The 16,197-nt window shown below is 36.6% G+C and overlaps 1 protein-coding gene across 1 annotated transcript in view; it reads left to right on the top strand.

Moving 5' to 3' along the window:
• Nucleotides 1-14,791: 14,791 nt before the first annotated feature.
• The window catches only part of LOC147622753 (putative BOI-related E3 ubiquitin-protein ligase 2), a 2,275-nt gene continuing 869 nt past the window's right edge, over nt 14,792-16,197 (top strand). The window contains exon 1 of the mRNA XM_086822691.1: nt 14,792-15,484. Coding sequence (XP_086678817.1) covers nt 15,143-15,484 — 342 coding nt within the window. The 5' untranslated portion in view covers nt 14,792-15,142. The remainder of the gene's footprint in view (nt 15,485-16,197) is intronic.

The following is a 16,197-nucleotide window of genomic DNA, read 5'->3' as shown; positions in this document are numbered from 1 at the left end:
GGATTAAACCTCACTTGCAAACCCTGCTCAACCATAGGTCCAATAGAAACCAGGCTCTTTGTAATATTTGGAACATGAAGTACATCTACCAAGTACTTCATTTTGCCATCCTACATACACAATGGCACTTTACCAACATGCTCAATGGGATACGCAGTATCATCACTTGTTTTGACATAACCTGGTTTTTTCATTTTCTTCATGTCTCTAAACCATTCAACATGACTGGTCATGTGGTTAGAGGTGCTAGAATCCACATACCATGTATCTTGAGATCTTGACTGCATGCCGGTAGCTACCTTGGTAGTTACCTAGGATTTTCGGTAACTACCTAGGCATGCTGGTAGCTACCAATGCATTCCGGTAGCTTCCTAGGCATGCCAATAGCTACCTAGGCATATCGATAGCATCCAATGCATGTTGGTAGGTACCTAGGCATGCCGATAGCAACCGAGGCATGCTGATAGCTACCAATGCATGCCGTTAGCTACCTAGGCATACCGGCAGCTTCCAATGCATGTCGGTAGTTAGCTACCTAGGCATGCCAGCAGCTTCCAATGCATGTCGACAGCTACCTATGCATGTCGGTAGCTACTTATGCATGCCAGCAGCTACCTAGGTATGCCGACAGCTACCAATGCATGTCATTAGCAACCTAGACATGCCGGTAGCAACCTAGGCATGCCGGTAGCTACTAATGCATGCCAATAGCTTCCAATGCATGTCGGTAGCTACCTAGGCATGCCGATAGCAACCTAGGCATGTCGGTAGCCACCAATGCATGCTGGTAGCTTCCAATGCATGCCGACAGCTACCTAGGCATGCTGGTAGCTACCTATGCATGCCGATAGCAACCTAGGCATGCCGTACTAGCTACCAATGCATGCCGGTAGCTTCGAATGCATGTTGGTAGCTACCTAGGCATGCAGGTAGCTACTAATGCGCATACCGGTAGCTTCCTATGCATGCTGGTAGCTTCCAATGCATGTCGATATCTACCTAGGCATGCTGGTACCAATGCATGCTCGTAGCTTTCTAGGTATGCTGGTAGCTTCTAATGCATGCCGGTAGCATGCATTAGTCATATGCATAAGGCTATATGCATATGCCTCATGCATTGGAGTATGTATAAGAGTTTTAAGTATTAATGTTTCTTCTTGGATAGTTGGCAAATAACTTGTGGCGCGATGTTACACGTGAAGGAGGTGTTGATATTCTAACAATATTTGTAAGTATATATTAGCCTCAAATTGTATCTTATCTTTCAATTTAAGAAGGTTATCTTAAATAATAACATAATTGTAATGTTCATTTGTTTGTATATCTATAGCTTGAGCCAGTGGACCGCCCCCTATGCAAGATGAATATGATTTTGCATTACAACGGGGTTTGGAAGTTATATTTGAAACGGTGCAACATGAAGGATATATTATTATTACTAGAGGACATGCTTGGCAACCATGGCAAGAAAGTACATTTCTAAAACTATAACGTATTTTTTTTTTGTAAGAAAAATGATTTCACTTGTGTTATTTTTATTATGTTTTAGGATCCTGTTACTAGAAATGGTGGTGCAAATGTCCAAGCAAGAAGCAATGGAAATGTGAGAAAAGGACGGGGTGGATCTCCAAGAAACAATAATAATTGAACTACATGAGATGTACATCTCCTCAATGTAGCCCCTAGCTCCATAGATTTTCATTACACTTTATTTTATATATAAGCTTTTTTTTAAAAATCATACACTTATGTAATTCCACCAAGTATCATAATTGAATTTTGACATTCCTAAAACCATGAATTACAATTGCCCTTTTTTTTATATTTGTCAAGTTTTACATTACACGTGTCCGTGTGACGATGAGTAGGACATGAAATTGTTTTAGTTTTATTGTGTCTACATTAGAAAAAAAAAAGTTGGGGCAAAATGGGGGTCCTGTGCAAACTCCCCAGTCTGCCTCAGCTTTTTTTTAACTACATAGTACTTTCGCTCTGTTGAGCAACAAAAATAGCAGCTTTTTTACGAGTCGAATGGGATCGACATCTTCCTACCCTTATAGTTATAAAAGCGCTTCTATTTTTGCTACTAAGCCCTCATTCTGTTGTAGTGTTACGATGCTGAGCGTTAATTTGCCATTGTTAAGTAGTGATTTTTGCAGCAAAATATCGCTACTCAGCAGTGAAATATCGGTGCTCAGCAGCAGTGAAAAACCATTGCTCAGCTGCGTATATAGCCAGTGAAAAAACGTTGCTATATAGCCAGCTGCGTATATAGCCAGTGAAAAAACGTTGCTATATTGTATAAATATCCCACTTTTTTGTGGTTTCTTTTGCTGTTGCATAGTTTTTATATTTTGAATACAATAAACTTATACTCTGAGTTTTTTTGTAGGTTTATGTCTTATCTATTACTTCTACCTTTCCTCTCCTATCCTCCTCAAGCTCAAGCAAGGTATGTCTACTCTTTTCCTTTATCCCCTATGCAAACAAGCTTTCCATGAAAGCTTTCTTGTGAGTATTTCCTTTCCCTTTCCTCACTTTTAAGTTTTTCTTTTCTTCTTTCTTCCTTCTTATCAAAACTTAACCATTATGAGTATTTTTCCTTCTTCTTTTTTCCTAATTAAGAGCTCTCTATTAAAGCTTCATATGGTAAGAGATCTTGATTTTTCTTAACAATATTTTTTCTTAACTTGGTTTAATTTTGTAGGTTTTAACACATACAAGCCTCACAAGAGATCTCTTTCTTGTATGTTTTTTCTTTCATGCTTTTACATGTTTATAGGGTTTTTAAGTTTTAGGGCTTTTAAGATTAGGGTTTGTTATAAATAGTTTTTTTTCTTAATTTGGTTTGATTTTTTAGGTTTTTAACACATACAAGCCTCCCAAGGTAAGAGATCTGTTCTTATATGTTTCTTCTCTTATGCTTTTACATGTTATAGGGTTTGTAAGTTTTAGGCTTTTAAAATTAGGGTTTGTTATTTTTTCCATACTCTATGGATAGCCTTTAGAGAGCTATGCTTCTCTCAAGAGATGGCCATATGCCTTAGTCTCATGCATAATTCTTATGCGTAAGGCTACATGCATAAGCTTTATGCATGAGGCTTCTGAATAAGCCACATGCATGATACTTGTGAATAAGCGTGCTATTGCCATATGCATGCATTAGCCTTATGAATTAGCCATATGCATAAGGCCAGATGTATTTGCCTCATGCATTGGAGTATGCATAAGAGTTTTAACTATTTATGTTTCTTCTTGGATAGATGGCAAATAACTTGTGGCGTGATGTTACACATGAAGGAGGAGTTAATATCCCAACAATATTTATAAGTATATATTAGTCTCAAACTGTATCTTATCTTTTAATTAAAGAAGGTTATCTTAAGTAACAACATAATTATAATGTTTATTTGGTTGTATGTCTATAGCTTGAAGCAGTGGACCGCCCCTACACAAGATGAATATGATTTTACATTACAATGGGGTTTAGAACCTCTATTTGAAAGGGTGCAAGATGAAGGATATATTGTTATTACTAGAGGACATGCTTATAAGCATGACAAGTAAGTACATTTCTAAGTACATTTGTTTAAGTAAGTACTGATTTTAATTTGTGTTATTTTTATTGTGTTCTAGGATCATGTTACTAGAAACGATGGTGCAAATGTCCAAGCAAGAAGCAATGGAAATGTGGGAAGAGAAGGGGGTGGAGCTCCAAGGAACAATAATAATCAAATTGCATGAGATGTACACCCTCTCAATGTAGCCCCTAGCTCCATAGATTTTCATTACACTTTATTTTATATATGAGCTTTTTGGAATCATACACTTATGTAATTCCGCCAAGTATTGTAATTGAATTTTGACATTCATAAAACCATGAATTGAAATTGTCCTTTTTCTGGTATTTGTCAAGTTTTACATTACACATGTCCATGACGATGAGTAGGACATGAAGTTGTGTTAGTTTTACTATGTCTACATTAGAAAAAAAAGAGTTGGGACAGACTAGGGAGTCCTATGGAGACTCCTTGTCTGTCCCAACTTTTTCTTACTACGTAGTACTTTCACTATTGAGCAGTAAACCCACTGCAGCAAAAATAGCAGTTGTTTTAGAAGCCAAATGGACCCGATATCTCCATACCCTTCTAGTTATAAAAGCATTGCTATTCTCATTGCTAAATCCTCATTCTCTTGTAGTGTTACCCATAAGCAAATTTGTTATTATGAACTTCCAGGCATAGAAGTTGTTCTTGTAGTGTTACCCATAAGCAAATTTGTTATTATGAACTTCCAGGCATAGAAGTTGTTCTTATTGTCCAGCTTCTCATTGACAATCTAATTGATTCCGTCACACATGTTTTCCTACAACAATCAAAAAACTGCAGTATGCATGTAACCTGTAACACAGCAATATCTTATGTGACTACGGTACTTTGGCACAACTTGTAGGTCATCAGATCTGACCAAAGTACATGTACATACACCCAATGTCAACAATACATGCGCAACCACTGTCTGCACTCCCAAAATGCACTGTTGCACTGCAATAACCAGATTTCGACTAGAGACAATCCTCAAACTTGTCGAAACTGTCGAAAATACCTTGCAGTGACAAAATGGAGATCGAGACGTGCTCGAAACACATTTTTGGCAGCAAAACTTCAATACTAAGTATTACACAAGCACCTCCAAGCCTGCGAAGTGAGCTCCTCAATCAGAGAAATGTAGCTCCCGAAGCTATCGCGGGGTGTTTTACCTAAGCCAATAAGGAAAAGAGATGATGATGCTCTTACTTATGTACCGCTTCCTTCCTTCCTTGTTCTTGCCTCTTACTTATGTACCACTTCCTTCCTTCCTTTCTTGTTCTTGCTTCTTGCTTGCCTCCTTAGCTTTCACATAAATCATAGCTTTGATACCATAAAGAGAATGTGGGGGAGAGAGAGAGCTTGAGTTCCTTGCAAGCAAACACACACACACACAAGAGAGTTCAAGACACAAACGAGAGATAGATGGCTGAATTTTCTCTATGTTCGTCTCTTCTCTACAATCATATAACTAAAAGATAAGAGTACATACATAAAGGGAAAGTACTCATGCTCTCCTACAACAACATACAAAATGGTAAGAGTACATACATAAAGGGAAAGTACTCATGCTCTCCTACAACAACATACAAAATGGTCGGTCTATAGTGTGAACTCGACTATAGGAGCTAGCGTTATAACTATGCCATAACTCTAGTACTCCAAAGTGGCTATCACACAACTTGTCATCCACTGGCGACATATTGACCATAATCTCACTAACCATGCCAGTGGCATAAGTGCATAAGCTGTCATAGGTGGGTTATCAATGTCCGTCGTAGCACTAGTTGAGTTTGATATCTCAACATTTTTGATAGCAGATTAGTGTGGAAGGGCTAGTGCGAGCGGCATTGATGATGGTTACACATTTTTTGCGTGCATATTGGATTCACATTTTGGCATTACTATGTTTATGGTGACATTATATTTATGTGACATTTTATGTAGTGGCTTGGTGGTTGTCATTATCTTATACAAGGTGGCACACATATTTATCATGCATATTTTTTATAGATACATATTTATTTAAATGGTTTGTTTACCCTTAGTAAATGTCCCATATTAATTTGTGCATGATGACACTTTGCTAAAGTAAAGGCCCAAAGATGGTTCACATTACTTCATGCATGCCACTTTCCTAAAGTTTAGGGGCAAGGCCCAAAGTGGAGTGTAAAAGTCATTTTTGACTCACAAAATAATATATCAAATATGCTTTCTTGAAAGCGTGAGCCATCAGGGAGATTGTACTACCCAATGTGTGTGTCATGTATCTTCTCTTCTTTCATACTCATGCAAGTTTATTTTTCAATAAGCTATGGTGTTTTGAGAGAGCTAGAGTGAGATTTGTCCATTATTTTATTGAATTTATGCATGAGGACCACAACCCTCCTACAACACATGTAGATGAGGAAAAGAGACAGGAATTTAAGTGGGAGAGAGGAAGGGAGAGGCACACACGAGGGACAAGGATGGAGGGCTAGACAAGAGGAGAGGAGAGGAGAGGGGGGGAGAGTAGGGAAGTAAATTTGAACCTCAGGGGAAGAATAGATTGCATTAATTTTTTATTATCTTAATCTATTATCAATTAAATTGTCTAGTTTTTCTCCTTTGGAAACCATGCTACCACTACTATGATATATTTTAGCCTCTCCCTAATTCCACAAACTACTTTTGAGGGATGAGATATAACATTTCTAGCTAGTCATATGTCTTGAGGCTCCACTATTGATGAGCCAAGATGCATTATGCTTTGTTGAATTAATAGCTTTGGTATAAACTTCTTCAATGGCCACAAAGAACTTCCTTCAAACTTTGCATTCTTGCCTAGATCCGGGTGGTTGTAAGATAAGGGGCACCACTTTTGATAGTTGGGTGCCCTGAAGGTAGCCTGAAGACATGCATCTTCACAACTTAAAGGTCCAATCTCTTGTAGTTATGTTTGGAATTTAGTTTCATGGTGTTTAGGGCACATTACACATATAGTGAGTTTTCAAATAGCACCCCCTGATCGGAAATCCAATTTATTACAGTGATTGTTTCATTGCACGAAAGTTTTGGCATTTACATCTTCCACCTTTCTTCACTATAGTACATGTCACGCATACAATGCTTATTACTTTTGCATCCCAAGTCCAATGATCATCCCAATTCGTACATGAATGTAACACATTGCATAGAGCTTAACTTGATTTATTGGGATTTTTTTTGGCTATTTAACTATTTTTTATAAATATATTTTTGCTGCTTTTTATTGTAAAGAAATATGCGATTTTCTATTCAAGACCTTGGCAAATGTGGACCTCATCATTGAAGATCCAACGGTGAGAAGTCATAAAAATATGTATAGAATGTGGCCATATTGTCAAATTGCAATTTGAACGGTTGGATTTCTTCCGATCTTTTGTAGAAAATTCTCTCAGTCTTTGAGAGGGACTGTAAAAGTTTAATAATTTTATTATATAAATTTTATAAAACCCTCATTACACTTGAATTTCTTGTGGATCAAATTACCTGTCATGATGAATTTAACAAAAAAAATGAGTGAATTATTTGAGTAAGGGAAGCCCATTTTCCAGCCATCTTAATCAAATTTTCACTACTTTTCTGCCCAAATTCTAAAACAAAGAAACCCTATTAGGCTTGGTGTTTCACCAAGCCTAGAGATTATGCCATTTTTCAAGCAATTGAGCTATGGTAGCATAGTCTTAGTCCTACATGTACATGCCACATCATATGGGGGAGACTCCACATAAGCATCTTGACATCTCATCATGCCACCTCAACGTAGTCAACAAGGTTGACCCCTTAAAGCCTACATGGCATGCCACATCAAATGCATACATGGCATTTCCACATAATCAAGAATGTCCATGTCATCTTGTCACCTCAACACAATCAACTTGGTTGACTTTCTGTGCCTACATGGCATGACACATCATATATACGCATGGCATTGCCACCTCACACTCAAACTAGGTCCAAATCTGGTCCAAATTCAACCAAACTGAATCTGAAAAATTTTAGAAATTAGTTGGTCTTGGTTAGAGCCTCCCTCTCCTATAAGTAGAACCCGAGCCCTTTGTAAAAAAATAGGAGAATTATACTATGCAAGAATTATGCTGTAATAATGATTATTTTTACAATTCTCTAAAATTCTCTCCAAATTGAAGAAATTGGAGCTTCCCTCCTTCTTCAATCTCCATTGGTGGCTCCATCAGCATACCAAACCAACTGATTGGTTGGGGGCCTCTACCGTGATTAAAGAATTAAGTAATTTGTAAAGTAAAGTGTGAATTTTGATCTTTTTCCATAATTTCTCAATGTTTCTCTCTTCTCAACCCCTCTCAAGCTTGAGAAGCTTAATTGGAATGGTTTTTTAATGCTATTGAAGTTAATTGATGAATGGAAGTAAGGAAAGAAATAAATTTCCATGTATGCTTAATTTTTATGGTTTTTATGATCTTTGTCTTCTCTAAATTGAATATGATGTTATACCTCATTGAAAAAAGGCATTCCCTTCTCTTCTTTAGTAAATCCAACCATTCTTTATCCTAGATGAATGATTAATGGATAAAATCAAGTTTTTCATAATGTTTCTCTTTGATAAGTAGAAAATGTTTACATTAGAATGATTTAAATACTCTTGGTGAATTTTTAATTAATTATAGAGAGTTATGAATTGAAAAACGGTCAGCCATACAAAGGAGGTTATGGCGAATTTTTTTTAAATTATGAAAAAAAGTTTTTCTTTTTTTTTAATTTCAAAAGAGTAATTCCCATCGTATATGTATTTTTAAAGTGTTATTTTTCATCCTAGGTATAGAAAAATGCTTACTAAAAATATTTTATTAAAAAAGTGTTACTTTCTTTAGAATTAAATTCTATGCATAGAAGGAAGCATATTGAAATTTTTATTTTGATCATAAAAGAGTGATTTTCATCATAAATGATTTGTATACATAAATATATGCATAAAAGATATTTTTTTATATTAAAAGAGTGATTTTCATCATAAATGATTTGTATGCATAAAAGATATTTTTTTATATTAAAAGTGTTATTTTCATCATAAATGATTTTTATGCATAAATGGATGCATGAAAGAAATTCTTTTATATTAAAAGAGTGCTTTTCATCATAAATGATTTGTATGCATAAATATATGTATAAAAGATTTTTTTTATTAAAAGTGTGATTTTCATCATAAATGGATTTTATGCATAAATTAGATGCATAAGAGAAATTCTTTCATTCTAAAAGTGTAATTCCTACTAAATTGGATTTATGCATGGAAAGATGCATAAAGAATTTAATTTAATCCAACAAGTGTTATTTCCATCAATTTTGATTTTATGCATAGAAAGATGCATAAAGAATTTTATTTTTAATTCAAAAGAGTTATTTTTATCAATTTTGATTTTATGCATAAATAGATGCATAAGAAATTTTATTTTTAATTCAAAAGAGTTATTTTCATCAATTTTGATTTTATGCATAAATAGATGCATAAAGAATTTTACTTTTAATCCAAAAGAGTTATTCTTATCAATTTTGAATTTATGCATAGAAAGATGCATAAAAGATTTATTTTTATTTCGAAAGTATTATTTTCATTGAAATTGAATTTATGCATAGATAGATGCATAAAAGATTTATTTTTATTTCAAAAGTATTATTTTCATTGAAATTGAATTTATGCATTCATAGATGCATAAAAGATTTATTTTATTTTGAAAGTGTTATTCTCATTAAAATGGAATTTATGCATAGTAAAATGCATAAAAGGTTTATCTTTAATTCGAAAGTGTTAGTTTCCTTAAAATTGAATTTATGCATAAAGATGCATAACAGGATAAGAATCTTTATATCAAAAAATTAGAATTCTCTTACATTCTATAAGTGGATATGGATGTATGAATGTGGAATGTGGATATGGATGTATGGATGTGGAATGTGGATGTGGATGTATGAATGTGGAATGTGGATATGGATATAAATGTGAAATGTGGATATGGATGTATGGATGTGGAATGTGGATATGGATGTATGAATGTGGATATGGATGTGGATGTATGGCTGTGGATATGGATGTGTATGTATGAATGAGGAATGTGGATATGGATGTATGGATGTGAATGTGAATGTGGATGTGAAAATGGATGTATGGATATAGATGTGAATGTGGATGTGGATGTATGAATGTGGATGTGGATGTGGATGTATGGATGTATGAATGTGGATGTATGCGTAAGCCTTTATGCATAAGGCCTCTATGAATAAAGATTTGAGGCTTAATCATAAAGCCTCTATGCATAAAGGCTTCATACATGAAGCCATAATGCATCTTGCATAAAGGCTTCATGCAATAAGTCCTTATGTGTAAAGACTTCATACATGAAGTCATGCTTCATGCATTAAGACCTTATGCATATAGATTTCGTGCAGTAACTTGCTAAATGGGTTTGGATGGGTTTTAAGACATAGTTTTACATCCATAACTACTAAAATCTAAGGAGATTCTATGTTTTGATCATTTAATCAAACTGCTTAATGGTTTCGTTAATTACTGGTGTAGATCTTATTTTGATCATTTAATTAAATTGCTTAATGGTGAGTTTAATTACTAGTTTTTGTTAATTACAGGTATAGACCATAGTTTCGAATGTAGAGCTTTTGTTAATCATGCATAAACAAATGCAGAACCGCTCATAAACAAATGCATGCTGGTTTTGTTAATTATGTTTTATAATAATCAATTAAGGTGTTAATGGAAATGAATTGCTCAAAGCTTTAAAAAACAATTACTCAATAAACTAGGACGCTTACTTGGGCAAAACTTTAGATCTGATGGTAGAGATGTGGGGCAGCTCGGGTGAGATTGACAACAGCAACAACTTGGGCGAGATCCAGCGATGGTGACAGACGGCGACAAGTGCTCCAACAACGGCGATAGGTGCTCGTGAAAAGCTCCGAAAAAGTAGAGAAAAGGACGACAGATAATGAAAAGCAGGGAACGTATGGGGATTTTCGGGTACACATATCTGGGGCAAGATACGCGCACCGACCATTCGCTTTTTATATCGTGCCCGATACGATAAATATATAACTGATCAAATCGATTTACGTATCTCGCCCGAGATACGATAAATATATGATTAATTCTATTTACGTATCTCACCCGAGATACGATAAATATATAATTATTTGCCCGAGAAACCTTTTATCAATTTTCATATCTCACCCGAGAAATAAATATACATATTCATATCTCGCCCGAGATATAAATGTACATGCTGCGTTGGCATGCCACCGTGACTAGGCAATCTAGTCAGCATCTCCAGCTATCTCGATCGAGATACGTTGGGATGATGACTAGATTTCTTGGTCATGTTGCCATGTATCTCGCCCGAGATATTACGTGGCTAGTTTTACCGAACCTACGTGGGCGACACATATCTCAACTGAGATATGTGGCTGGTGGAACTGATTGGTCATTTCGAACTCGCCCGAGATACCTTGGACACGGATTCGGGAGGCTAAAAAATGTTCCACTTCTTGCCAAACTACCGTGAAAGCAACCATCTTATCATGCTACCGCCCTTCCTCCATTAGGAAAAATTTCGACTCAAATTGGGCCCTTTAAGGATTTGTACACATTCTCTCTCTACAGAAATGGGCTCATGGTGAAATTTTTACAAATCAACTTAGAAGTGAGTGGAGTTTGGACATTTGGAATCTACTCTTCGTCGAGACCTTTCCAATGATATATAGCATGATGGATAATTTTGCATATTCAAGAAGTCCCCAAATTTGGTGAGTGATGAGGTGGTATGTCAATTTTGCATATTTAAGAAGTCCCCAAATTTAGTGATGATGTGTCAAGTCATCACCAAATTTAGGGACTTCTTGAATATGCAAAATTGCCCATCATGCTATATATAATTGGAAAGGTCTCGAAGAGTAGATTCCAAATGTCCAAACTCTGGTCACTTTTGAGTTGATTTGGAAAAATTTCCCCATGAGCCCATTTTTGTAGAGAGAGAATGTGTACAAATCTTTAAAGTGCCCAATTTGAGTCCAAATTTTCCCTAATGTTTCATTTTCTAAGTACCACTTTAAATATGCTTGTTTCTTCCCAGATCCTCTTTGCATTGTTGCCTAGATCCTCTTTCATCTTCAAAGTACCACGTTGAATATATTGTTTCTTCCTATACTCTCTCACATGTCTCTTCTCTTCCTAATTGAAACATTTGATCTTACTTTCCTTTGTATATAATCAAGGGTTACTTCAATACTTTCCTTTTGGGTTGCTAAAGGAAGCTTGATATGTACCTTGGCTAAGATTTTCATTGTAACTTCTCTTATGGAAGTAGTAAACCAAACTCATAATCAAGGAGGTGATAGGATTGCCATACTTTCACAAAAGGACCTCAATGTTAGTTCTTCAAGTGTCATTGTGATCCTAATTGCTACTATGCTTGAATCTTATGAAAAACCCATTTGGTGCTTTCCCGCTTTACAACTTCTCCAAGGAAAAATGATTGTCAATGTTAAAGATCCTTGTTTAATTACCTCTTAGAATTTAGAATTATCTAGATAATCAAAGTCATCACAAAATCATTCATGTTTATTAGCATCACCTCACGAATCATATTCATTGTGATGATGATGTCCAAAACAACTTGTAGGTGACATAGTTGACTTTTTCACAAACTTGTAAAGTATTTCCTTCCAGCCCAAATGGTGGTCTACAGCAAAATGAAGCCCGACTTGAGATCCAATATTTAGCAAATTATTAATAGATTATGCCATATGGCTTAATTTTTTTGCCTTGCTTATTTGGAGAGGGAGGTTACATGTGCACACATGAACTAGCCACATGTTGAAATAAAAGCACCCATAGGGCGAGGTAGGTGGTGACCGACTTTGGTCCGCCACCCGAGGGCAAGTATTGTAAATTGACCATTCATCATAATATTATCCTAGGCTAGTACAACAATAATTTTATTCTCCATAAGTTTGGATGTGGCTTCTATGTTGATTTAGATGCACCTGGGCACTTGTGGCTTTGCAATGCAAGAACACAGTGTTTAGTGAAGCACTCCTACAACCCTTAATGTGGCTTGATATGGGAATATCAGTCCACATGATTTGCATGTAACAAGTAACCTATTTTGAATTGTAGTCTAGATGACTTGCACGTAACCTGTTTAGCAAGTAACCTACTACGCAATGTGCACAATCTATCTAGGCATCTAGGTCTAAACATTTTAAGCTCTTGCAAATTAGAAGTAGTGTATATTGCTTTCCAACATTTACCAAGCCAAAAATGGACGAGGACTCCTAAATACCAACCTTTTTAAATAACCTTTCTTGAGGGCTTGATATGGGAATATTAGTCCACATGAGTTGATCTATCTAGGCTTTATCTAACGATTTAGGATCTAGATCTAAACATAAGCTTGCTCATACTAAGTAGAGTGTATTGCTTTCCAACATTTAGCAAGCCAAAAATCTTGAGTACCAACCATTTTTTTAAACCTTTCTTGAAGTTTTTTTTCGACAAGCATTTTTAAATTTCACCACTATTTTAGAGCCAATTAACCCCACAATGAATAAAACGGCGTAAAAAAGCAACCATTTATAGAACTGAAAGGCTATGTAGACTTGGCTGCATGTGGTAATGTATTAAGTGAACAAAAAACACTAAATTGGCTAATTCGCTTGCTTAATGAGAATTTTTCAAACACTTCAATAATAATTGAAACTACCATCTCTTTAGGAAAATCTGGAATGCACTCCATGATTTCCTTAGCTTTCCACTTGTACACAAAATCAAAATTATGTGTAAGGCGACAACCATTGAAAGTGAGTACGTGTCCTTCTTTTTAAAGTTTTTTCCCTTAACGACAAAATTGCCTAGCCGGGCTATCTCAATTACTCTGATATATCTGAATGATACAGTTAATATATATTTTGTATCTGGAGGGCACATGGTCATTATTTTCTACAATTTTCCATTTGAAAGATTAGTACTAGCCTTGTAAAATAAAAGCAGCTTTTGTGACTTTACGGACGTTTGTAGAGAATTCACTTCTCTTTAATTATAACTTTCAAAGAAATTCCTCATACGGTGAGAAAAACTTTCAAAAGTAAAATTTTAGTAAGTAGGTAAGTGAGAAAAACTTTTAAAAGTATAGTTTTGCTCTTTAATTATAACTTTTAAAAGCATAATTTTACTCGTTAATTATAACTTTCAAAAGTATAATTTTAGTAAGTAGTATGAAAACGTGTGAAACAGTGAAACCCTAGGTGGTGAATTAAAAGCGATGATTGAAGAGCCATCTGAGAGTTTGGCTTTTAGGTTAGAAGACAAGCAAAGGCTGGCGCAAACAGTCTAGAACTTTATTGGGGGTGGGGGAAAAGATGATGGACTCTGGAGCATGTGGCATGGGAGGTTGCCAAATTGCCAAAGGTGGGTTTGGGCCTGCAAAGGGCCAGAAGAGAAGGCCTTCACACAGATCAAGGGGGGTCACGTGGCATGCGATTGGACGTAGTAACGGCCGGTCTTTCCGTGCGTGTGGGGTTGGTTGGTCCCATCATCCATGCTTTCTGGCATGCAAGCGTGTTAGGTTTGGAAGAAGGCGCTCTTTCTACTCTTTACTATATTGCCATACCATGCTAAAACTGTATTGGCAAAGGCTAGGGTTTTGCCGGCGACAAATTTAGCGGCGGACAGCCCCACACGTACGTGGAGGCGATGGCGAAGCAGTAAATTTGAAGTGATGGCACATGCACGGGCGTCTGGAGTTGCCGTCGGTTGGCCACCGGCTCGATATGGCGGCAGCCGTCTAATATAGCTCCTTCGGCCAAATGGTGCGTGACTACAGGCGGCGACGACGATTGGCCCCACATGGATGGCAAGCCGCTAGTTCTGGCATGGGTGTGCACGCACGAGTGGAGTTGGGCGCACAGCTTGCCCGCTCGATATGGCGGCAGCCGTCTAATTCAGCAAGACGTGGTGGTGGGCGCCTCCCAACTTTGATCGCAATCAGTGCACCGCTAGAAGGCCGGCGCAAAAGCGGAAAAGAAGAAAATTTGATGATGTCTAAATTGCCATCCTCCCGAGTCCCGACGTTCAAGTTTCTGTCTTGGGTTGTGGGCGAAAACGAAAATACAGTAATCTAGGGTTATCAATAATTTTTACTCAGAGCAATAAGATATACGTTGCTCGGCACGAGGCGTTTTCAGTACAGTCGTTGCCTAATTGATCTATCCGTTTATAAATACGTTAGGGAGATTAATAATCACAGCGATATTCGCCATAGCCAGATCCTTCGTTAACTCTCCGCCATCTCCATTGCCAGAAGCTACGCCCACCACGTCCATAGCCATCAGCTTGGTTTAATAGACAGCCGCCATAGCCAGACCCTTCGTTAACTATCCACCATCTCCATTGCCAGAAGCTACGCCCACCACGTCCATAGCCATCAGCTTGGATTAAGTATCAGCATCCATATAGTTAGAACCTTTTGGTTATTCGACCAATTGATGTGATGGGAACTAACAATTGCAGCTTCATTCCCCCATTCCTGGTTGTAAACGAAGTGGACAACCAAGTGCTTTTGTCAAGGAAAAGAGCGCGTGAAGATGGCGCAGAAGACTTCATCAACAATAACTGCATGCCTCCTTTGCTTCCTCCTGCAGCACAATCTCACCAACAAACCAATCGTCCTATGATTATTCATCAGCAACGCACAGTGCCAATCCCTACGGATAATATCACAACTCACTGTGCAGCTAAACCTCATGCAAACAATAACTCAACCCTTGCTGATGAATTCCACTTACAATACTTGAAGCAGAGGGAAGAAATCGTACAGTCCATCAAAGCTCAGGTATATTTCAATCATATATTATAAATTCAAACATTTTGCAGTGTTTTTCTCTTCAACTTATACGAGCTGTAAACCTTTGTACTTAACATTACTAAGATTAGCTTTACAATAATTAATTGATTGATAGAGCTTCGATATTTAGACTCGGCTTAAGCAGGCGTTGCTTTGCAACATATGTTGGAGCCAGAGGATTTTTCTGGGTAGGTTTAACCTAGTAGTATAACATAGCGTTTGCACTTCTTTCATAAATGTCCATCAAAGAAAACCAGCGGGGCTAGGGTATGTGTGTAAAATTTTATTAAACTGATTCTGATAACTAGCATAGTAAGATAGCTAGCATAGTAAGATAAGGGCTATTAAGTGAAGTCATGTGATACTGATCAATTCAATGGTATTGTGTTTCGACTAATGGGCTACTAGTCCTCTATTAAAGTAAACTTTTATTAAAGTGATTCTGATAACTAGCATAATAAGATAAGAGGGCTATTAAGTGAAGTCATGTGATACTCATCAATTCAATGGTATTGTGTTTCGATTAAATGGGCCACTAGGTGAATCTATATGATACTTATCAATCCAAAGGGTATGCGTTTTTGATTTGTACACAATGCATGTGCCATCAAATTAATTCAATCCAGATATCCTATTGATCTAATTAATCCAAATCATCTCATAGTCGTTTGATGTTTTAATCAAATTGATTTAGCTCTAAT

The sequence above is a fragment of the Cibotium barometz genome, chromosome 28, assembly GCF_041138505.1.
Source record: "Cibotium barometz isolate CiBa-2024 chromosome 28, ASM4113850v1, whole genome shotgun sequence".
NCBI lineage: Eukaryota > Viridiplantae > Streptophyta > Polypodiopsida > Cyatheales > Cibotiaceae > Cibotium > Cibotium barometz.
This window is presented reverse-complemented; position numbering and strand designations above follow the sequence as displayed.